This window comes from Rhincodon typus, chromosome 14, assembly GCF_021869965.1.
Source record: "Rhincodon typus isolate 14 chromosome 14, sRhiTyp1.1, whole genome shotgun sequence".
NCBI classification, from domain to species: Eukaryota; Metazoa; Chordata; class Chondrichthyes; order Orectolobiformes; family Rhincodontidae; genus Rhincodon; species Rhincodon typus.
The window spans coordinates 57,092,715-57,116,253 of record NC_063345.1 but is presented as its reverse complement, the minus strand read 5'-3'; the positions used below and the strand labels follow the sequence as shown (position 1 = coordinate 57,116,253).

At 43.4% G+C, this 23,539-nt stretch overlaps 1 protein-coding gene across 1 annotated transcript in view; it reads right to left on the bottom strand.

Annotated features, from left to right (window-relative positions):
* Nucleotides 1-18,170, bottom strand: part of tnmd (tenomodulin) — a 170,509-nt gene extending 152,339 nt beyond the window's left edge. Inside the window, exons 1-2 of the mRNA XM_048605258.1 lie at nt 17,952-18,170; nt 17,631-17,765 (exon numbers count right to left, since the gene is read on the bottom strand). Of these exons, the coding sequence (XP_048461215.1) occupies nt 17,631-17,765; nt 17,952-17,996 (180 nt within the window). The 5' untranslated portion in view covers nt 17,997-18,170. The remainder of the gene's footprint in view (nt 1-17,630; nt 17,766-17,951) is intronic.
* Between the last annotated feature and the right edge of the window lie 5,369 nt (nt 18,171-23,539).

Here is a 23,539-nt window from a genome sequence, read left to right as displayed (position 1 = left end):
TCATCCCGCCCCCTTGACCTGTCCGTCCTCCCTGGACTGACCTATCCCCTTCCTAACTCCCTACCTACACTCACCTTTACTGGCTCCATCCCCGCCTCTTCGACCTGTTTGTTTCCTCTCCACCTATCCTCTCCTCTATGCCTCTTCTATCTGCCTCCCACTCTCTCCCTATTTATTTCAAAACCCCCTTCCCCTCCCCCTTTTCTGATGAAGGGTCTAGGCCCGAAACGTCAGCCTCTCTGCTCCTATGATGCTGCTTGGCCTGCTGTGTTCATCCAGCCCTGCACCTTGTTGTCTCTGCTTCCAGTGGTGTGTCATGTTTCAAGTGATCTCAGGTTAAGACGGACTATGAATCCTTTATACCCTCAGATCTCATAACTATTGACGTAGTGATGATATCATAAACATGCCTGTTAAAGATGTATTGACCATAAGATGTAACACAACTCAGCTCACTGACAAAATTCGTACCCTCTTCTGACTGTCAATTTTATGGGCAGATTTATTGTCCACATTCCTGGAGGCAGCTGATTGCATAGTCACAGGAGATAAAGACAAAAACGGACCAGGAGGCTCACAACTTCAAAGGGAAGACTCTCTGATTATGTCTCCTTCGACCAATTGTGGAGAGATTTTCCTTGGATTTCTCTTTCCATCAGGTTTGCAATATTTGTTTCAAAGTTAAGGCAATGTTATCATAACTGATTTCTGAAAAAGAGGGATTTCCTCTTTTGTGTAAGCTGACCGTTTTCTGTCTTCCATTTTCTGACACGAGCAGGTTCCATTTTAAACACTGCCCAACTGATATGGTATATAAAGCTGAAGTTTCTTTTGTTCAGTTTGGTCTGAAGTCTTCACAGACTCCTGGTTAAAATCCTGTAGCCCCCATGCTACAAAACAAAGATTGCAACATTTCAAGAAAATGGTTCACCAACACCATCTTAATGGCTATTCAGAATCCATAATTTTTATTCCAGCCAATGACACCCACACCCCAGGCAAGCTGTTAATTAAATGTGCTAATGCAGGTTCTCAAACAAAAGTTGCCTTTTTTCAAAAACACAATCTATGAGAATGTGGTAATTTTAGAAGTGGTAAAATTGTACACCAGTACACATTCCATTTTCCACAGAGAATTAGGTTATAGGTCCCATGAGAAAATATTATTCTGAACAATACATTTTTCAGCATTGTGGAAGAGTGTTACATGAGTATGAACATTCTGTTGTGTATTCCAAAAAGAATATATTTCAATAAACTGCCCAATAAACACACTTAACAAGGATCCGTGTGCATTACTGTAAACTGATGCAAGCAAAATAATGTAATTGATTATGACCAATGTGCTTTCCAACATTTGGTTTGGAAAACAGGGGTGATTTTGCTTGCATGCACAGCTACATTAACTTATTTTGCACAGCTGTTCACATGGTAACTTATAGGGACCAACTTGCCTGAGCGGGGACTTTTCAATTGCTATGTATCTGAACTCAATCTGACCATGAGGTCCCACTTGCATTTTGATTGTTGATCAAGAGACTTGTTGCTTCTATCCTTCTGGTTTCTCTTGAATTCTTGTAGACTGACCATATCTGTGCAGTTCAGTGATATTTGTTTTAAGAAAATCTGCACCTAATCCTACAATGGATCTTTTGAACTCTTGCTTTCTCATAGCAATTTGAACCTCATGGGCTTTGTATCCAGGTAGCAAAACAAATTGGTGATCCTCTAGACAGCCAACTTCATCCTATCTTGTAAATCATAGAATCCCTACAATGTGCAGGCAGGCCATTTGACTTATTGTGTCTACACTGACCCTCCAAAGAGCATCCCATCCAGACCCAGTCCCCATCCTATTGCTGTAGTTCTGCATTTCCCATGGCAAATCCACCTAGCCTGCACATCCCTGGACTTTGGAAGGAAACTGGAGCACCTGGAGGAAAGCCACACAGACACAGGAGAGAATGTGCAAAACTCCATACAGTTGCCTGCAGGTGGAATCGAACCCGGGTCCCTGGCACTGAGATAGTAATATTAACCACTGAGCCATAGTGCCAGCCAAGTAAATGGATAGGTTAATTACTTACAAAGCCTAACATTCCTAACACCTTGAATGAACTGTTCTGAAGAAATGTCTCTGGACTCAAAACTTTTAACCATTTTCTCTCCACAGGTGCTGCCAGACCTGCTGAGTTTCTCCAACAATTTATGTTTTTGTTTTAGTTCTTCAGTATTCACAGATCTTCATTTTATTTTATTCTGACCACCTCGTTGGGACTTACTTAGAGACGAATAAACTATCCACCTTCAAAGTAGCTACTTGGATCATTGTTTACGGGTGAGAACACCTTGCACCGTTTTTGCCGATGTAACAACCCTGACCCAATCAGGTGTCACGCTTATCTTTTACAGAGTTAAGTTGGAAATATTTTCAAAGATGAAGTCATCATAATGCTCAACCAGAGCAAGGAATCACTAATTGCTTCTCGAATTTGCATTTCAGCTGAATTCAGAGCGAGTCAACGACTTCCATTTTATCCTAAATTAAGTCACAGTCCCAAAAGCTCAATAATTTGTTACAGACTATGGATGTGAAAGATATCTATGGCGACCCACCATAATTCATTGTTTAATCCTCCAGACATAAAATATGAGTACACTTCATCTCCCAGGTATACCTTAATTGCGCCTCTGAAATTCACAGCAGCAGGGAAGCTTCTTTCTTTCTGTGGGACTAAATTGTTTTGTCTGGTTTGCTTTCCATAAAGCATATCTTAAGCCACACGATATGAAATTCTTTGCTGGCATTTGACAGCAAGGAAATTTAGATCCAAGGTAATTCGATCCTCTCTACTTGCTGTTTTATCCAGAGTATAAACTATCTGGCAAAAACGATTAAACTCAAATAGCTTTATAATGGTTCTACAACAGAATTCAGCTCTCATTGATTAAACAAAAATAGCAAATTGAAAACCAAGTATTTCATAAAATATGCCTTCTCAGATTAAAAATGTGAGATTGACTACACTCTAAAAGATGTGTACTGTATGGTACACCAAAACACAGAAGAAATTAGTTATTCCTTGCGCTGATTAAGCATTGTGATCACTTAATCTTTGAAAATATTTCCAAATTAAGTCTGTAAAAGATAAGTGTGACACTTGATTGATTACCTAACAATAGGAGATCAGAGTTAGAATCAGTTAAAGGTCTTAGTATTGCTGACAGTCATTAATGAGCTTTATGACTCATGCTCAGGAATGTAATTGTGCTACAAGAATGTTTTAAAAATGTGATTCATAATACAGCCATGTATCAAAATCTCAATCTGTGGCTTGTCACAAAACTTGCACATCTGCAGAAAAAATCTGGCCCTTTGTTTTGGCCTGTTTCATTTGATCTCAGTTCCTTCCATTTTCTTTAATTGATGATTCTCACACATTTTCCCTGAAATGGTTTCATTTTCCTTCTGCCTTTCTTCGCTTTATGAAAGTCAGCTGCTCTCTTTACATCAGAATCATGATTTGAGACTGCAGAGCAGGGGCTGGAGTTTATACTTCCCTTCCGGTTGGATTGGAGGTGGGAAAGGCAGGAAACAGGAAAAGTCTAGTGGGTGGACTTTCTGCCCACTGTCTGCCTGCCTCTCAACTGTCTAAATTTTTACTAGGGGTTTGGGAGACATGGATAGAACAACCCCTCCACCACTGCCTCTCTAGCCTGCTCCCTCCATCTCCCAACCTTGGTCAGCTAAAACCTTTAACTTACCATCTAATGAGTGAAATCCACTGGTGTCAAGCAAGGCGTCCTTGGACCCATTTCCCCAACTCTGTTAAGGTCATTAACCTTTTCCCCAGTCATCCGAACTAAACATTCCCCTCACACCCCTTGCCGAGACTCCCCAAACCTGAAACTACATCTGGACTCCTTGGCAACGTGTCACAGAGCCCGCAGTCCCAGCAGTGGCCATCGTTTCCGGCTGGTGCTGCTGGGATGGCAGAGTTGCTGGCCATTTGATTGGCTGGCAGGTCTTTGAGAAATGGGCAAAAATGCCAAGCTTTAAAGCCAGTGCTGCCGCTTCCAATTTTAAGTTGTTGCAGGGCAGTCAGCAGGATTATGGGCTGGCTTCCTCAAATAAATTGTTTTAGCTGAGGGAATGGAAAGTGCAGCACCTGCAAAATCCAGTCCCAGGCTTTGGCCTGCACTGGACATAGTTTTCCGACCATGTTAATGGGTCATGCTGGCTGGACTAAGGTCCCTGTTTTCTTCCCAGGATGGGGTGTGCAGTGGCAGGGGAACTCTTACCTATGCACACCTGACCAGTAAAAATGGCTGCCTGTACTCCCAATGTTCAGTCTCGAGGGATGGGTTAATTTGGAAACTGGATCAGTCAATATGGAGTGAGCTAAGACCAGCTTCCAAGCCTGCCTGGGCCCCCAAAACTGCAATCAATAATTAAACTAAGATAATAACATATCAACACTATCATCCACCTTCATTTTCATATCCCTCTCACTTAACCTAGCTCTCCTGCTCCCATGGAAAAGGCAAGTGCTGTCTTCAGGAAAGGGATTTGCTATTTTGGGTCACTTTCACCACTTCGTTCGCCCCATTGAAAACCATGTCTGGTACAGTGAAAATCTGGGCTGGCATTTCAAAGAGTCATACCCACCAGGCAATGCTCTTTCTCCAAAGTGAAACCATAACACCTTCTGGATTCCATTTAGAATTTATGTTTTACTGTCATTAGACTGAGACCAAGAATCCTGCTCCTGGCTAGATTTGTACCCTACTCACAAAATCATACAGTACAGAAGAGGCCCTTTGGCCCATCAAGTCTGTACCATCAAAGCTACACTAAACCTACACTTGTCCCAATTTCCAGCACGAAGACCATAGCCTTGAATCTTGCGTTCATAGATCAGGACTTGCCTGTAGGTTTTGCTTTTTTAACATAAACCTTTCTGAATTGTCTGTATGGAAGCACAAACTGTTCTCAATAATTGCTGTAAAAGTTTATAAAACACAATTCTACATTCCTACCATTCAAGCACCTTTGACACTAAGCCTGCAATCAATTGTGCAGTTTAAGGGAGATCACCATTTTAAACTTCCCACAAGCAGTCTGTGCCACTGAGTACACACCTCAGGGGTGCCTTCCCATGGTTACAACTCAGAGACAGACAGCCAAAGCAAATCAGCCTTTCTACCTTTGTATTTGCAGCACAGTAAAATTAGATGTGGGAGATCAGGGAGGGGTCTAGTGTCCCTGACGACTATGTCTGCAATAAATGTGACTGGCTGCAGCTCCTCATAGACTGCGTCGTTCGGTTGGAGCGTCGATCGGACACACTGAGGGGCATACGGGAGCAGACGGTGTAATCACTGGTTACAGGGAGGTGCTGTTATCACAGGTTCAGTCAGGTAGATGGGTGACCACCGGGAGAGGCAGGCAGGTACTACAGATGTCTCCTGTGGCTATTCCCCTCTCTAACAGGTGGATACTGTTTTGGATAATGCTGGGGTGTAATAGCCTCTCAGGGGAGCATAACAGCAAGGGCCAGGCCTGTGGCACGACAACTGGCTCCACTGTAGAGCAGGGTCGAGCAAGATCCAAGCAAGCAAGAGTGATAGGAGACTTGTTAGTTGGGGCACAGAAATGTATTTCTGCGGCTGCGTTCGAGACTCTCGGATGATATGTTGCCTCCCTAGTGCCAAGGTCAAGGACATTTCTGAGCGTTTACATGAAATTCTTAAGGGGAAAGGTGAACAGCCAGAGGTCATTGTGCACATTGGTACCAACGACATAGGTAGAAAGAGGGATGAGGTCCTGTGGAGTGAGTACAGGGAGTTAGGAAACAAGCTGAAAAGCAGAACCTTGGGAGTAGTAATCTCGGGGTTACTGCTAGTGCCATGTGCTAGTGTGGCAAGGAATAAAAAGACAGGACTGATGAATGTATGGCTAAGGAGTTGGTGCAGGGGGTAGAGTTTCAATTCTTGGAACATTGGACCTATGCAAAAGGAACGGGTTGCACCTAAACTGGAGGGGAACCAATATCCTTGCAGGAAGGTTCACGAATGCTACTCAGGAGGGTTTGAACTAGGGTGCCAGGGGTCTGCGAACCAAAGCAATGGAGGGCAAGTGGAGGAATTGACGGAAACGTAGATGTTAGGACCAGAAAACCAGAAACAAAAGGACAGGCAGAGACACATAAATGAATACGATGGTACCAATGGGCTGAAGAGTGTTTATTTCAACACAAGGAGTATTACAGATAAAGCAGATGAGCTTAGAGCCTGGGTCAGTGCATGGCACTATGATCTTGTGGCCATTACAGAGACTTGGTTGAGAGAGGGACAGGAACTGGCTGCTCAACATTCCAGGGTTTCGTTGTTTTAGATGAGATGGAGAGGAAGGTTAAAAAAAGAGGTGGAGGAGTTGCAGTACCAATCAGGGAGAATGTCACATCTGCACTCAGGGAGGGTATAGTGGAGGGCTCATCCACTGAGGCAATATGGGTAGAGCTCAAAAATAAGATGGGTGCAATCACTCTGATAGGACTATACTACGGCACCTCCCAACAGCCACCAAGACATTGGGGAACAAATATGTAGGCAGATTATGGAAAGATGCAATAAAAACAGAGTTTTTATAGTGGGTGATTTTAACTTCCCCAGTAGTGACTGGGACTCCTTTAGAGCTAGAAATTTAGATGGGGCAGAATTTGTTAAGCGCATCCAAGAGGGTTTCTTAAAACAGTCCATGGATAGTCCAACTAGAGGAGGGGCCATACTGGACCTTCCAATGGGCAATGAGCCTGGCTAGGTGACCGCCCTTTCAATGGAACAGCATATTAGAAACACTGATTACAACTCCTTAAGTTTTAAGGTAGCTATGAATAAGGATAAGTCAGGACCTTGTGGCTAGATATTAAATTGGGTGAGAACAATTGCATCAGTATTAGCCAGGAGCTAGGGAGTGTTAATTGGGAGGAGCTGTTACCGGGCAAGTCAACATTTGACATGTGGGAGCTATTTAAAGACTTGCTGGGGAGAGCTCAAGACTGGCTTGTTCCAGTGAGGAGGAAGGCCAAGGATGGCAAGGTAAGGGACCCTTAGATAATGAAGAAGGTTGTGAATTTAGTCAAAAGGGAAAAAGAAGCATATGTAAGGTTTAGGAAGCTAAAATCAGACAGGGTCTATGATAAACGTAAAGAAAGCAGGAAAGAATTCAAGCAGAGAATTAGGAAATCAAGAAGGGGCCATGAAATGACCTTGGCAAGTCGGGTTAAAGAGAATCCCAAGGCATTCCATATGTACATTAAAAATAAAAAGATAACTAAGGAGAAGGTAGGACCACTCAAGGATAACGGAGAGAACTTGTACTTGGAGGCAGAGGATGTGGGTGAGATCCTAAATAAGTACTTTGCATTGGTATTCACCCAGGAGAAGGATATGGAGGATAGTGAGATTTGTCTGGAGCATGCTAATATGCTAAGGCATTTTGAGATCGAGAAAGAAGCATGTTGGGTTTCTTGAAGAGCATTAAGTTGAATTAGTCCCCAGGGCCCGATTGTATCTATCCCAGGTTACTGAGAGAGGCAAGAGAGGAGATTGCTAGGGCCTTGACAAAGATCTTTGTATCCTCGCTAGCCACTGGAGAGGTCCTGGAGGACTGGCAAGTAGCTAATGCTGTTCTTCTGTTCAAGAGGGAAACAGGGATTATCCAGGAGACTATAGACCAGTGAGTCTCACATCGATGGTTGGGAATCAACTGTTGAGAACTCTTAAGGATAGGACTTATGCGCATTTGGAAAAGCATGGCCTAATTAGGAACCATCAGCATGGCTTTGTGCAGGGCAGGGCATGTCTTACTAACTTGATTGAATTTTTTGAGGAGGTGACAAAGGTGATCAATGAGGGTAAAGCAGTAGATGTTGTCTACATGGATTTTAGTAAGGCTTTTGACAAGGTCCCTCATGGTAGGCTCATCCACAAGATTAAAGATGCACAGGACCCATGGTACTTGACGACATCGATTTAGATTTGGGTTGCCCATAGAAAGAAGAGGGTAATGGTGGAAGGGTGTTTATCAGGCTGGAGGTCCATGACTAGTGGTGTTCCGTAGGGATCCATACTGGGACCACTGCTGTTTGTGATATGCAAGTGACTTGGATGAGAATGTAGATGGGGGGGTTAGTAAGTTTTCAGACAACAAAGATTGGAGGAGTTGGATAGTGTATAACGTTGTCAAAGGATATAATGGGATATAGATCAATTGCAGATATGGGTGGAGAAATGGCAGTCGAAGTTTAATCCAGGTTAAGTGCGAACTGTTGCAGTTTGTGAGATCAAATGTTAAGGAAAAGTATACAGTTAATGGCAGGACCCTTGTGGTTCAAGTCCATAGCTCCCTGAAAGGGGCCACGCAAGTAGATAGGGTGGTAAAGAAGGCGTGCTTGCCTTTATTGGTCAGGGAATTGAGTACAAGAGTCAGGATGTCATGTTGCACCTTTATAAGACTTTGGTTAGGCCACACTTAGAATATTGCATTCAATTCTGGTTGCTACGTTACAGGAAGGATGTGGGGGCTTTGGAGAGGTTGCAGAAGAGATTTACCAGGATGCTGCCTGGATAAGGTATGAGCTATAAGAAGATGCTAGAAAAACTCAGGTTGTTTTCTCTGGAGTGGTGGATGCTGAGGGTAGACTTGATAGAAGCCTATAAAAGTATGAGATGCACAGATAAAGTTGACGAACAGAATCTTTCTCCCCAGAGTTGAAATGTCTAATACTAGGGGGCATACATTTAAGGTGAGAGGGGAGATGTGTGGGGCAAGTATCTTCTGTTTTACAGAGATTGGTAGGAGTCTGGAACACACTGACATGGGTGGTGGTCGAGGCAGATACAATAAGGGCAATTAAGGGACTTTTAGATGAGCACATGAATATGCAAGGAATGGAGGGATATGGACCAAGGGCAGGCAGAAGGGATTAGTTTAATTTGGCATTCTGGACCAAAGGGCCCCCTCCCGTGCTGTGCAGTTTTATGTTCTAAAACCTTCAATGTCCCTCAATATTGACCTCAATGGTTGCTGACTAGCCCTTTGAATAACCAATCCCAGACTCTGCAAATAATCAATTCTAGACACAAGGTCTGTAGCTTTCCATGAGGTCCCAGTTCCCATTCTTTATCTGCCATCTGCTGGAGCATAAAGTCTCTCTCAGACTTGCTGCAACTAATTCCAAGGGAATGGCTGACATCTGCTATCTGTTTAAACACACTGCTCTTCTCCAGCACAAAAATAAGTCTGTCAAACCTTTAGATCAACAACTACCCTGCAATTAATTTCCAGGCCTGGTCTCACAAACAAACAATAGCTTATTTGTTTTCTCTTCCTTTTTCTACCTCGCCAGGCACACCCCCCAACACAGTCTAAAAGGTTATCTTCAGCTCACAGTTCTCAGTTCACAACTCTGAACCAAAATTGATAGAAGAATAAAATTAAAATAATGCATAATCAATGAAGGCTCCAACACTAACCTTACAAAAATCTGGGGCAAACATGGGCTCATCTGAGGAAATGAGGGTGCTGACTAACATTTACACCTTGAGAATTAGCCTTGACCCTGACATTGTTTGGTCTCGCCCGTTGATTTTTCTCATTACCTGGCCTTTGGGGGTGTCTTAGAGTCACACAGGTCGAGAGCAGGCACGATGGTCTTTTTCAAGTTAATGCTAGATTCATGAAAAGAGCCCAACTCCCTTTCCACACCTTTCCCCCACCTAGAACTCCCCAAGAATAAAATGCACAACACAGACCCTAACTTTTTCTTATTTTAAAAGTAAATGTAAAGTATTACATTTCAGATGCAATTTGTTTGGTCAAACTACTCGACTTTAAGCAAAACACACTTTTTTTTATTATACTATGATTAAAATGCTGTTAAAATAAAAGAAAAGAATTGGCTTAACTGTAACTATTGAAATGCTTAACAAAATAATTTGCTGTTCCAATGTAGCAACATCATATAAAAACACCATTGGCAAAAGCAAATTCAGTAAAACAGATTGTCTCACATGCAATTCCAGCAGCAGGAAGAGAACTCCAGCTTTTATCTGTAACAGAGAGGAATAAGAGCAACCACAGCCAGCTTCAGAACCCCAGCAACTCCAGAGAGCTAACACTAAAAATCTTGGTTCTGAGAGAGCTTGACATCACCCGTTCAGGCTGCTTATATTGTTCCAACTTTAAAAAAAACCCAATCCCTCACATGCTGTTTACTTTAATGGCTTTGAGCAGATTGCTCAGTATCTCTGTCACAACCATTCTTCATAAAAAAGGACAAAATAATCTCTTAAAGCCATAGTATCATCATACTTACTATTTGGATGACTTAAAAATAGAAATCTCAATAGACTTTACAGCTCAAATGGAAATCAAACCAGTTCACAAAAACCAAAACTTGTATGTATTAACATTCTGACTTTTTTTAAACTAAAAATTGAATCAACTTTTCAAAAGCAACAATGAAATGAAACTTTTGTAATATAACCTGAACCTGGTGGTCAAATAATTGAACTTCCAATGTAAACAAATAAATACTGGTTTAACTTTCCCTGCAAGCATAATTTAAAAAAAAAAATCATGTAAAATTAAATAAGGGAGGCAGTACCAGTGTTCTGCAGCTAAATGAAATGCGACTATTGACTGCACCACATCTGATTTACGACCGCTTTCATTCTGGTACATTCATAATTGGTCTTGCAGTAAAGTCATCAGTAAACCGAGATCTAATTCAACATTTGAAGGGCTGAATGGTGTACTCCTGCTCCTACCTTCCTGCCACTTGGGGCTTGCACAATGTAACATAAGGCATTTGGCATTCAGCATTCTTGACAGGGCCAGCAGAATATCTGATAACTAAGAAGTGATTCGAGACTTAGGGCTGTTTGAACTTGGTTGATCTTTGGTTTCTACTTTGCCTGTGTGCCTGGCTAAAAATGCGGTTTATAAAATGTGTGAAGCGAGCAAAGCCCATCTTTACTTTCTTCTCTTTCAGCTTATCAGACCTGTTATTCCTCAAATCACAGTGCCCACAGCCATGCATCATGTAGCACCCATAATTCAAGAGAATTGAGAATTATTAAGGAGCTGAGTGCCTCTAATTGAAAGCTATTGCTCCTCCGTGCTGCGTACGTTGGCGTTTGGCGAAGCAAAATATGCTGCTTGGAAAATTTAAGTCATTACTGAGCATCTGCCTCACATGACAAGGACATTAGACTGAATCACGTACTTGTTTCTATTTTGCCTTTTGATAAGCCGATTTAACACTGACAAGATCAGCGACGGAAGTAATCAGTGCACAGAAATAATTACTTACATGTAATAATGACAGTGGGTAGGGGTTCTCAAGACTTTTTTTCTTCTTATCAGCTAATTCCTAAGCTTTCTGCATTGCTATACCAACAGCAATTTATTTTTAAACAGTTGGAAAGCTTCATAATAGTTAAACTGCCCCATGGGTGGTATTAAGCTCACATAAGTCATGTAGACAAATCAAATATGTCAGAACAAAACAGCATGTTAATTGTCCCACATTCTGTTTTACGTTGCATTGCCCAAATAAGTTAAGATTTCTTATGCACGTTATTATTTTGCATTTTATTACGATAGTGAGCATCGGAATATTAAGTCAAATCTAAAACTTTATAACATTAGAAGGAAATGAGCTAGTAGGTGTTTTCTTTTTGCAAAACTGCCATCATTTTATTGAATGGTAATTTCATGCCACTGAAGATTGAAGAAGTGATTTATAGTTTATGAATGTGGTGTATCTTGATCTTGGTTGTGAATTAGCTGCATTAAAAAAAAGTTACATGCTGTTACACAAGGGTTTTAGGACTGAATTTTCATCCAGTGAATGTGGTAGGTTTGGAAGTGGGTGTGCTGCCTGTTTTGTGGGAGTACGCCAGGCTGTCTCTGTGAGGGGTGTTATAGTTATTTGCCCATTAAAGGGGGCTGGCCAATCAATTAATCATATAAGGTACTTATAAAGGGCAAACTTCAAAGAGTCTGGAATTTCCAGTTGGATATGTGGCCTCCTGCTGAGGCCTGTAAATGAAAATGGCCTCTTGGCAGTGGTACATGGGATCAATGATGCCTATGTCCTCCCCATCTAATTGCAAGAACCAACATCCCCAGAGGACCACAGCTGCAGTTGTAGCCTTCCAGTAGACGTCCCTTTCTCGTCACATTGCCTCCAACAGCTGTGTTAGAGCAGGGGGGTGCAGTGGCAGGGCGAGTGTGTGGGAGCAGAGAAAAGATGGTGGCGCTTACAGTTGCGTAGCAGGGAAGATCGTTGATCTTCTTGTGACATTGCTGCGCATTTCTCCAGAACTTGGAAACAACATTGATCCAGGTGGTAATCTCAGACCAAGCTGGCAAGGACTGGTGGTGTAAGTCTCCTCTGTTGGTCCTGAGGGAAGATAATGGCTATCCTCTGCACCAATGCAGTCACCAAAACCTCAAGGTCCTTGTCGGCAAAGTGGGGTGGCAATAATCCTGTCTGCCATATCAAGGACAATTCGTGAAAGCAAAGGAACCGTGCAGGGCAGTTCTACACTGACAGACTTTAAGCTGATTAAAAAAAAAACCTGTGTATTAAGTATGGCACCGGGAATCCCGGGAGGTGTCAGCCTTTGGCGAGATGAAAGATACAGTGAGTGCCATAGAAGCATGGTGCATAGGTAATGAGGTAAGTTTCAGAAAAAAATGTATGAGAAATCTCACTGGGGCCTCACAGAATGAAACCCTTCATGGTCCTTTCCGAAACTGACACTTGGCTGATTTCTGGTAAAGTTCAGCCCAATGCTTCTTTTTTAAATATGTCGGAGGGTTAAATGTCGGCCAGGATGTGAAGCTAAATCCTGGCACCAAAGGAAAATGTAGTACTTTGCTTTGGTTGACAGCATCAATCATTTCTCAGCTGAATTAGAAAGCATGGTATCCCAAAACAGTAGCAGCTATGTTCTATGTTCTAACTTCAATCCTAGCTGTATAAGACTTGAGATGACAAGCTTATTAACATGAGTAATCCATTTCTTATCACCACATTATGTCACAGCAGCACTGTGTCAATCTTATGCTGTGAGCTCTGACTGACCATGCATAATTTATGGTTCCCTCATTAGTAGAAATAATATACCAAACACTCTGTAACAGACCCCTAATAAAACCCTGTTTTGTTAGGTGATATCCAGGCATAACACTATAAAGATGTTGTGCGGCCAAAACCTATTAGCAGCATAATAAGTGGATGAGTTTCGCTCAGCTCCTATACAACTGGAGCAGCTGCATTTCTCCTACTTTAACAGGACCTTCTAATCCTGTAACCGCTGCTAATTAGACCAACAAGGGCAGCAGATGCATCACCCCAGCATGGTCTCCTCCAAATCATGCACCATCTGGATTTGGAACTATGTAGTTGTTCCTTCATGGTTGCTGGACTTCCTTTCCCACATACGGATGTACCCTTACACCAAGGACTGCAGTTCCCAAAGGTGGCTTACCACCAACTTCAAAAAGACAATTCGGGATTTGTAATAAACGTTGGCCCAGCCAATGTCATACACATAACCGAGAAAGAATAAAATAAATTTCTGTCGCACAAGGAGTATGACGTCCTGCCTGCAACTATAAATTAATTTCTATTTTTTTAAAAAGTGTGCATATAATGAACATGTATGATCAAGTAAAAGATGAAGTAGACCATTCAGGCCCTCAAGTCTCTTTCACCATTCAGTAAGATCATACTGATCTTCTATCTCCATTACACCTTCCCACACTATCCTCTGTACCTTGGTTCTCCGAGTTATCAAAAACCTCTGACTTGAATATTCGCAATGAACGAGCCTACAAACTTTCAGTGGTAGAGAATTACCGAAGGCCGGCGACCCATTGAGTGAAGCCATTTCTCCTCGTCTCAGTTCTAAATAGCCAATTCAGTGCAGGCTAATTCGTTACAAACTAATTTGTCTCCTCCTCCATAGCAGCTTCTACTGGTTTAGGTAGTGCTTCCAACATAATAGACCACTGCATAGTCAGACAATTTCACCAAATCACAGAAAGAGATATTTAGGACATGTGCCAAAAAGCTTAGTCAAAGAGGTGGTTTCAGGGGCCCTCTTTAAGGAAGACAGAGAGAGGTGGTGATGGTTATGGAAAAATGTCCCCACCCTATGACTTGCTGAAGGCCAGTGCTGGCATGGTGAAAGTTGGACTGCTCAAGAGGCCAGAGTTTTTTCTGTTATTGCAGAGAAGTATTGCAAGTGGAGAGGAATCTTAGAGATGATGACAGAGGCAGGCAGAAACAAGGTGATGGAAGGAATTTGAAAACCCCATTTAGCTCTTCAAGGGTGTGAAATATTCTATCAGATCAGCCATGACTTCGTTGAATAGCACAGCAGACTTGATGGCCAAATGGCATACTTCTGCTCTTACATCTCATTGAGTAGGCCACCTCAACCAAGTCAAACTCAAACTGCTTGCGCATGCTTGAGACGTTTCTAAAAAAAAAAGTGAACGTTTACATATATATTTAGTTCAGAGAAGTGAGCTGTGGTCCTTATCTAGTCGATTAATACAATCTTACACTTTCAGGAGATTACTGAATTTTGGTCACGAAGATTTTCTCCCTGTACCTTTTGAAATCTAGAGTATTGAGACAAATTGTAATGGTCCACTTTTGCTTTTGCTGAGATCAGCGAACTAGGCACACATGAAGAATGAGGCTTCCTGGTCAGTGCTATGCAGTGGAGCACGGAGTGCACATTTGCTCACTGTAGCTTTGCCCTCCAAATAGATTTTCTTTTCCCAAAGATGGATTCATGAGTAAAGCCAGTGTCAGACACACAACTGGAAGGCTTTTATTACACAGTCAGATGTTGACCATTTCTTTTGGCTACAAACATGTACTGTGTAAGCACTTTAATAATAACAGAAAAAGCCATGCTTGAAGCCATAAACCTGAATTATTGTGGAGTTTCCAAAGAAAGCCCGATCAGAAAGATTTATTGAGTAGTCCTACCAAATAATGGGGAGTATTGTCATGCAGACTCCAGCCACACTAGTACTAAATGGACCGATCAGTATCCGCAATGCAATTTCTTCGGTGTGAGGCTAATTAAGTGGACCAATGTTAAAGGCACCCTAACAAAACACACAACTTTTCAAACACATGGAAATGCTGCAAAATCTGATCACTGTGGTGTTTACAGCTCAGCCACATGATCACACCCACTTTATCCAGCCTCCCAGCTCCTGGGGCACACAATTTATCCCGTACTCCAGGGAATGAATCTTCAGGGCCCAACGAGGCCAGTCCCAACCCACTTCAGCAGGCTGTTATCCTCGGAGTCCCTTCTGTCACATTTTCCCTTGTGTCAAAAAGCCCTAAAGTTGGAATTTCATTGTCCCAATTCAATAGCCTGAATGCAATCCTTTCTTGACTGTGTGTGAGACCTGAGCTAATTTATGCAACCATCCAGAACTAAGTAGCTGCTTTTCAGGCCTCCTGTCCCTTTAAAGCTGCCTGTTGACCCATTCCCCCATCCCACTCCCACATCCCCAGTTGATCTTATTCCAACTTTGGACAAATTTCTCATTTGGCGAAATTAAAAGACAAGTTGCCTTTTTAATGCAATTGACATTGTAAATATGTCTGAACATATCTTTCAGTAATGACAGCTAGCCATCAAAATCTCTGACAGGATATGTAGAGGGAGGATGTTAAGTCCTTGAACCAAATGCAGCAACATAATACGCCGTCCCCTTTTCATGGCTCCAGGCGTGTTTTTTTCTTCTTTATTCATTTGCGGGATGGCATTGCTGGCTAGTCCAGCATTTGTTGCCCATCCCTAATTGCCCAGAGGGCAGTTAAGAGTCAACCACATTGCTATGGGTCTGGAGTCACATGGAGGCCAGACCAGGTATGGATGGCAGTTTCCTTCCCTAAAGGACATTAGTGACCAGATGGGTTTTTCCGACGATCGACAATGGATTCATGGTCATCATTAGATTCTTAATTCCAGATATTCCACCATCTGCCATGGTGGGATTCAAACCCAAGTCCTCAAACGTTGTCTGGATTAACAGCCCAGCAACAATACCGCTAGACCATTACCTCCCTTGCAAAGGATGTTGAGGAACACAGCCCTATTGGTTTCCCCATGGCACATCCTTACCTCCTCTTCCCCAAGTCGGGCAGCTGCCCCTACAGAAGGCAAAAGGAGAAGACTTGGCCATTCCGATCATTTATAGCATGAGTCAAATGGTACAAGTGACCTGTGGATACCTTCTCAGCACATGACACAGCTCGGAGTCTGGCTGCTTGTTAATCTGGTTCAATTAGCACCAATTCCATGAAATTCCACATTCGATCCTGATGGGCGATCACTAAATTGCCAGTCTGCAGTTTATTATTCATATATAAATACTGGTATGGGTGCCAGTACAGCATGGAAATCATGACATAATTTGAGCACTAACAATTACAGAGTTCTGTTAGTGACATTGGCAGATGGATGTTGAACATTATGGCCTAATATTCCTTCACCTGCTATTTTGATGGAAGCATTGGTTCAGAGATTACAGTCTCACCTCTGAAACATAAAGGTCATGGGCTCGAGTTCTATTTCAGAGGCTGCAGACAAAATCTAACTGAAGGAGTGTTGAACTGTCAGAGGGGATATCTTTCTGATAAGCTGTTAAATCAAAGCCTTGTCTGGCCTCTCAGGTGGATGTGACAGATCTCACAGCATTATTTTGAAGAAGTGTACCAGAGATCACCCCCAGTATTCTGCCCAATAATTATCCCTCAAACAACATCAACTATAAACAAAGCTGTCTGTCCAAAACCATATATATGTGGAAACTTACTAAGCACAACAGCAAGTGCACTTTGGAGCTGCTTACTTGGTTGTACACTGATTTAGGGAATCCTGAGATTATAAAAGATACTTTAAAAAATCTTGGCTTTTTAAAATTGTCCCTGGACATGCTACACATTAGCAGTTATTATTTTAAGATTACCAGTCAGTAACTACCAGCCTGAAACTTTCAGTCCCAAGGAGAATTACATATTCTTGAACATACTTTGAAGACATGATAATTAAAACATTTCACCCCTTTTCCTACCATTTGGACCAAGATACCACTGATTCCTGTGCTGCACATTACAGGATTTGTTGGATAAGGGTATGGGGAGTGGTTTGGGGGCTCAGGAATCCTGAGTTGGGACGGACTTTTGGACGAATTTTTGGAGTAGACCCTCAAATCTGACGGGTCGTGACAATTTTCAAAAACTTGGAAACGGGTGAAAGTGAGAAAAAGATTGTGTTCGAGTCGCAAAGATGTCATTAATACCGTGTTCCTAGCACCGCTGGGAAGATAAGTATCCCACCATGGTAACTTGAATCTTGAAATGTCGAAATTTTTTTGTTTGTTTGTAGCTTTGACCCTCGCAGTTCATTTTTGTTTTTATTTTTAAATAGTAATATCCCAGTGGACTCGGATTGAGTGCAGCAATCAAACACTGATCGAAGCTAAGTTGTTAACCAGAGTAGTTTCTCACCTTGCTCTCCCTCTGCTCCCAGCAGTAGTGAGCACCAAACGAACCGAGCAGTAGCAACATAACCATCAGGGCCAGCAGTGTGACAAACTTCACATAGCTCCAGCGGTGGATGCGTTTGCCTTTCGTAGCAAAGACCTGCAAATGTACAACGAACGAAATTCGTAACTTTCTTCTGGTACCGCTGACAAAGTACTTAAAACAGCTAAAGCAAAGTTAAACAAAGCAACTCTAACTTTTTTCCCAGTGCAAAAGAAACATCTCTTAAAACCCATATGTTCAACTCCAGCAAGAAAACAAAAATATTATAAAGCATATACTTACATCTGCAGCTAAGTACTGCCCCTCCGGGTTTGGTTTCTCTGCCATTATTTGAAAACCCTGGTCCGACAGCCTGAATTACGAATTATTCACGAGCATCGAGCAAACGAGACTTTTATTCCTCAAATCCAGACACATGCAATTCCACCTTGAGTAGAATTTCAGCTGTTTGTCTTAAAGGCGCCGCTCTCTGTCTCTGAAATTCCGTCCTCACCGAATATTAAATCATGACTCACTTTACGACCAAAGTCCAGTTAACCAGAGTTCATTTTAAAAAAAAGCCTTTTGATCTGAATAGTTTGCGACATGTCAAAGTTTAATTGTAAGAGTATCTACTAGCTCTGTGCTTAGTTAAAATAAAATGTATTAACTCAAGATCTCAGCGTCTCGATCAACTCACTTAATGTTCATTAAGGGTTAGATGGACGCATATCCGTCTAACTTGTTCATGGCTTAACGAGAGGGTGATTGGAATCAAGCAGATACTCTGCAGGCCTGTAGGATACCTTTCATTATGAAGATGTACATACTTTTCGGCTGTTGAAAGTAATTGACTCATCAGATTGCCTTATTTTTGGGACCTACCGTACGGAATGCCATTGCTTAGAGAGGTGGAAGGCATCATCTCTGCCGGAGATCCAGTTCTGGAGGGTCTTGCTAGTCACTGAAATGTACTCACAATGAGTGAAGACTTCAGCCCTCAGCTACTCTGCACAAGGGCACTGGTATTGGAGAGGATGTGAGAGGTTTCTAGTCTCCTGCTTGACAGTACACTGGAATTTCAAGGGTCATTCCTCATAGAAAACCTTAAAATTAACCAATTGGGGTAAAGAAAAGCATTTTACAGCAGAAGACACAAAAGTAACTGACTGAGCTGGTTGAATTCTAAGGACATAATTGCTTGATTAGGCCTGTGTCAGGTGGCGAGGGAACTAATAAAATGAAAATGTTCAACTTGTTCTCCCCAACCTATCCATAGACAATATTTCAATCCAGGACAATCTCAATGTGCCATCATGCAGTCCTTATGGAGACAGGTTCTACCTTCACATTGACAATACCCTCCACAGTGTTATGTGGCACTAACATCAAGCTGAACAGGATGGATTTTGAACAGATACAACAAGTCAAAACTGGGCATCCATGAGGTGTTTTAGGTCAGCAGCAAAAGAATTGTATTCAACGACATCCTATAACACATTCATAGCATGCATGGGCCTGGTATATCCCTCACTGAACCATTATCATAAAGCCAGAGGACAACTGTGACTGAATGAAGAGTGCAGAAGAGCATGCCAAGAACACACCTAAAAATGAGGTGTTAATCTGGTGAAGCTAGAAAACAGGACTACTTGCATGGCAAGCAGCATGAATATAATGGGAACGTAGCGAAGCGATCCCACAGATTGACCTAATGTCTCCAATCCTTCAACAATAAATGGAACTTCTAAAGCATCATCACTGGATTCAAAATGTTAACTTTGATTTCTCTCCACAGATGCTGCCAGAACTGTTGAGTTTTTCCAGTGATTTCAGCTTTTGTTTTTGATTCTGATTTCCAGCATCCACAGTTCTTTCAGATTTTTGTACTATCTAGAAGATATACTGCAGAAATTCTTAAGGCTCCTTAGATGGTACCTTCCAAACTCACAACAGCTACCATCCAGAAAGTCAAGCGTAGTTAATGCATGGAAGTTCCTTTCCAAGCTACTGACCATCTTTGCTTGGAAATATATCACCATTCCTTTAGGGTTGCTGATTCTTAATTCTGGAACTCCTCCCTAATGGCACTGTGGGTGTACCTACACAAAATGGATTGCAGTGCTTCAAGGAGGCAGCTCACCACCATCTTCTTAAGAGCAGTTAGTCGTGGGCAATAAATGTCAATCCAGGCAGCGATGCCCACATCCCAATAGTGAATAAACAAAAAAGTTACTGCACCCGCTGTCTCTGGTTGCCTTATGGGTTAAAGTCTCAACTGAACAAGTTAATATTGGGGTTTGAGTGTAAATTGTGGCCCATAGAGCTTAAATTGGCTGATGGTGGATATATGTTTCATTTTGTTTCAGAAGATAAGGAATAGGAGTATCAGTAGGTAATATCACCCTTCAAGTCTGCTCTGCTTTTCAATGGGATCAATTTTCCTGCTTTATGTTTTTGATATCTAAGTGCTCAAAAATCTATCAGACTTAGTCGTGAATATAGGAACAAAAACAAAGTTGCTGGAAAAGCTCATATCAGAGATAGTAGGAACTGCAGATGCTGGAGAATCCGAGACAACAAGGTGCAGGGCTGGATGAACACAGCAGGCCAAGCAGCATCATAGGAGCAGAGAGGCTGACGTTTCGGGCCTAGACCCTTCATCAGAAAAGGGGGAGGGGAAGGGGGTTTTGAAATAAATAGGGAGAGAGTGGGAGGCGGATAGAAGATGGATAGAGGAGAGGTTAGGTGGAGAGGAAACAAACAGGTCGAAGAGGCGGGGATGGAGCCAGTAGAGGTAAGTGTAGGTGGGGAGTTAGGGAGTGGATAGGTCAGTCCAGGGAGGACAGACAGGTCAAGTGGGCGGGATGAGGTTAGTCGGTAGGAGATGGAGGTGCGGCTTGAGGTGGGAGGAGGGGATAGGTGGGAGGAAGACCAGGTTAGGGAGGCAGGGACGAGCTGGACTGGTTTTGGGATGCTGTAGCGGGAGGGGAGATTTTGAAACTTGTGAAATCCACATTGATACCATTGGGCCGCAGGGTTCCCAAGCGGAATATGAGTTGCTGTTCCTGCAACCTTCGGGTGGCATCGTTGTGGCACTGCAGGAGGCCCAGGATGGACATGTCGTCTGAGGAATGGGAGGGGGAGTTGAAATGGTTCGCGACTGGGAGGTGCAGTTGTTTGTTGCGAACCGAGCGTAAGTGTTCTGCAAAGCGGTCCCTGAGTCTCCGCTTGGTTTCCCCGATGTAGAGGAAGCCACACCGGGTACAGCGGATGCAGTATACCACATTGGCAGATGTGCAGGTGAACATCTGCTTGATGTGGAAAGTCTTCTTGGGGCCTGGGATGGGGGTGAGGGAGGAGGTATGGGGGCAGGTGTAGCACTTCCTGCGGTTGCAGGGAAAAGTGCCGGGTGTGGTGGAGCTGGAGGGGAGTGTGGAGCGGACAAGGGAGTCACGGAGAGAGTTGTCCCTCCGGAAAGCAGCTAAGGGTGGGGAGGGAAAGATGTCTTTGGTGGTGGGGTCGGATTGCAGATGGCGGAAGTGTCGGAGGATGATGCGTTGGATCCGGAGGTTGGTGGGGTGGTACGTGAGGACGAGGGGGATTCTTTTTTGGTTTTTATTGCGTGGACGGGGTGTGAGGGATGAGGTGCGGGAGATGTGGGAGACACGGTTGAGGGCGTTCTCGACCACCGAGGAGGGGAAGTTACGGTCCTTGAAAAACGAGGACAACTGAGATGTACGGGAGTGGAATGCCTCATCCTGGGAGCAGATGCGGCGGAGGCGAAGGAATTGGGAATAGGGGATAGCATTTTTGCAGGAAGGTGGGTGGGAGGAGGAGTATTCTAGGTAGCTGTGGGAGTCGGTGGGCTTGAAATGAATATCGGTTTCGAGGTGGTTGCCCGATATGGAGACAGAGAGCCCTTTGTCTGTAGGAAGTGGGAGGAATTGAAAGAGAAGTTGTTGAGTGTGAGGACGAGTTCGGCTAAGCGGATGAGGGTGTCAGTGGAGGGGGACTGGTCGGGCCTGCGGGACAGGAAGAAGCGGAGGGCCTTAAGGCCATCTGCATGGGGAATGCAGGTGTAGAGGGACTGGACGTCCATGGTAAAGATGAGGTGTTGGGGACCGGGGAATTGGAAGTTCTGGAGGAGGTGGAGGGCGTGGGTGGTGTCACGGACATAGGTAGGGAGTTCCTGGACCAAGGGGGAGAAAATGGAGTCGAGATAGTTGGAGATCAGTTCGGTGGGGCAGGAGCAGGCGGAGACAATGGGTCGACCAGGGCATTCAGGTTTGTGGATTTTGGGAAGGAGATAGAAGCGGGCAGTGCGAGGTTGGGGAACGATGAGGTTGGAGGCCGTGGGTGGGAGGTCACCTGAGGTGATGAGGTTGTGGATGGTTTGCGAGATGATGGTTTGGTGCTCAGGGGTGGGGTCATGATCAAGGGGGCGGTAGGAGGAGGTGTCGGAGAGTTGGCGTCCGGCCTCGGCGATGTAGAGGTCAGTGCGCCATACTACAACTGCACCTCCCTTGTCCGCGGGTTTTATGGTGAGGTTGGGATTGGAGCGGAGGGAGCGGAGGGCTGCACGTTCTGCGGGGGAGAGGTTGGAGTGGGTGAGAGGGGTGGAGAGGTTGAGGCGATTGATGTCTCGACGGCAGTTGGAGATGAAGAGGTCGAGGGAGGGTAGGAGGCCTTGGGGTGGTGTCCAGGAGGAGGGGGTGTGTTGGAAGCGGGAGAAGGGGTCAGTAGAGGGAGGGTTAGGTTCACGGTTAAAGAAGTAAGCGTGGAGGCGGAGGCGGCGGAAAAACTGCTCTATGTCCAAGCGTGAGCGGTATTCGTTGAAGCTCAGCAGGTCTGGCAGCATCTGTGAAGGAGAAAACAGAGTTAACATTTCGGGTGCAGTGACCCTTCCTCAGGACTTGAATAAGTCTTGAATATACTCTATGACTGAGCATCCATCACCCACTGGAGAATTCGTAAGATTTACATGCCTCAGAATGAAGACTTTCTCCTCATCTCAGTCCTCAGTGGTTGACACTTTAACCTAGAAGATACCTCACAGTTCAAGATGCTGTGGCCAAGGGAAACATCCTCAGTGCATTTTACCGTGACCAATTCTCTAAGTATCTTATCCATCTCAATGAGATCACCTTTCAATCTCCTGAACCACAGAGATCAATCAAAAATAAAATTGAACATGATTCGCCACCAGCATATTTCAAGTTACTGGCATGGACCAATTTTACTTTTAATATGTTCACCTGCCAACAAATGGGAAAGTCTAGAATTTTCAATAAAAATGAGTTAACCTGTAGCCCTTTTAAGTCTTAATCTTAAATCAAGATAAGACATGTGCATAAAAATGTTCTCTTCCTGCTGGTTGGAAGTGTGTTATGTGAAATGAGTTTGAATAGTCTTCTCACATTTCATGATGGACACAGCCCACAGTGTAAAACTGTTTCAAATTCAGCATAAATTGGTACTGAATAGCCAGTTTTCAAACAGCCACAATGATGGCTGGTGTGGGAAGATGCATTAATACAGCCAAAAAAACAATCTTTTTGGGGCTGCAACAGGGGCACATTAATAAGAAGGGCTGTGTCTGATGTGGGAGAGCTGGATGCTGAATTCATCAGTTCAACGCTGCTGAGCACAAAGCTGGCTCTAATTCTTAGTTTATGTATATATATATATAAGTGAGAGTCATTCTAAGCTTTTAAGTGATGTTGAAATAACCTTGTTCTCATTTGATAGCATACAGCCACTTGTACTGCCCACAAATTACTTTGTTTGGAACTTGGCCACGTTAGACTTGCTCTGTTCAGCCAATAATTGAATTAAACATTGAGCTGGTTGCTCCAATAAATTTCTTTGCTGTACAAAATCTGTCCACA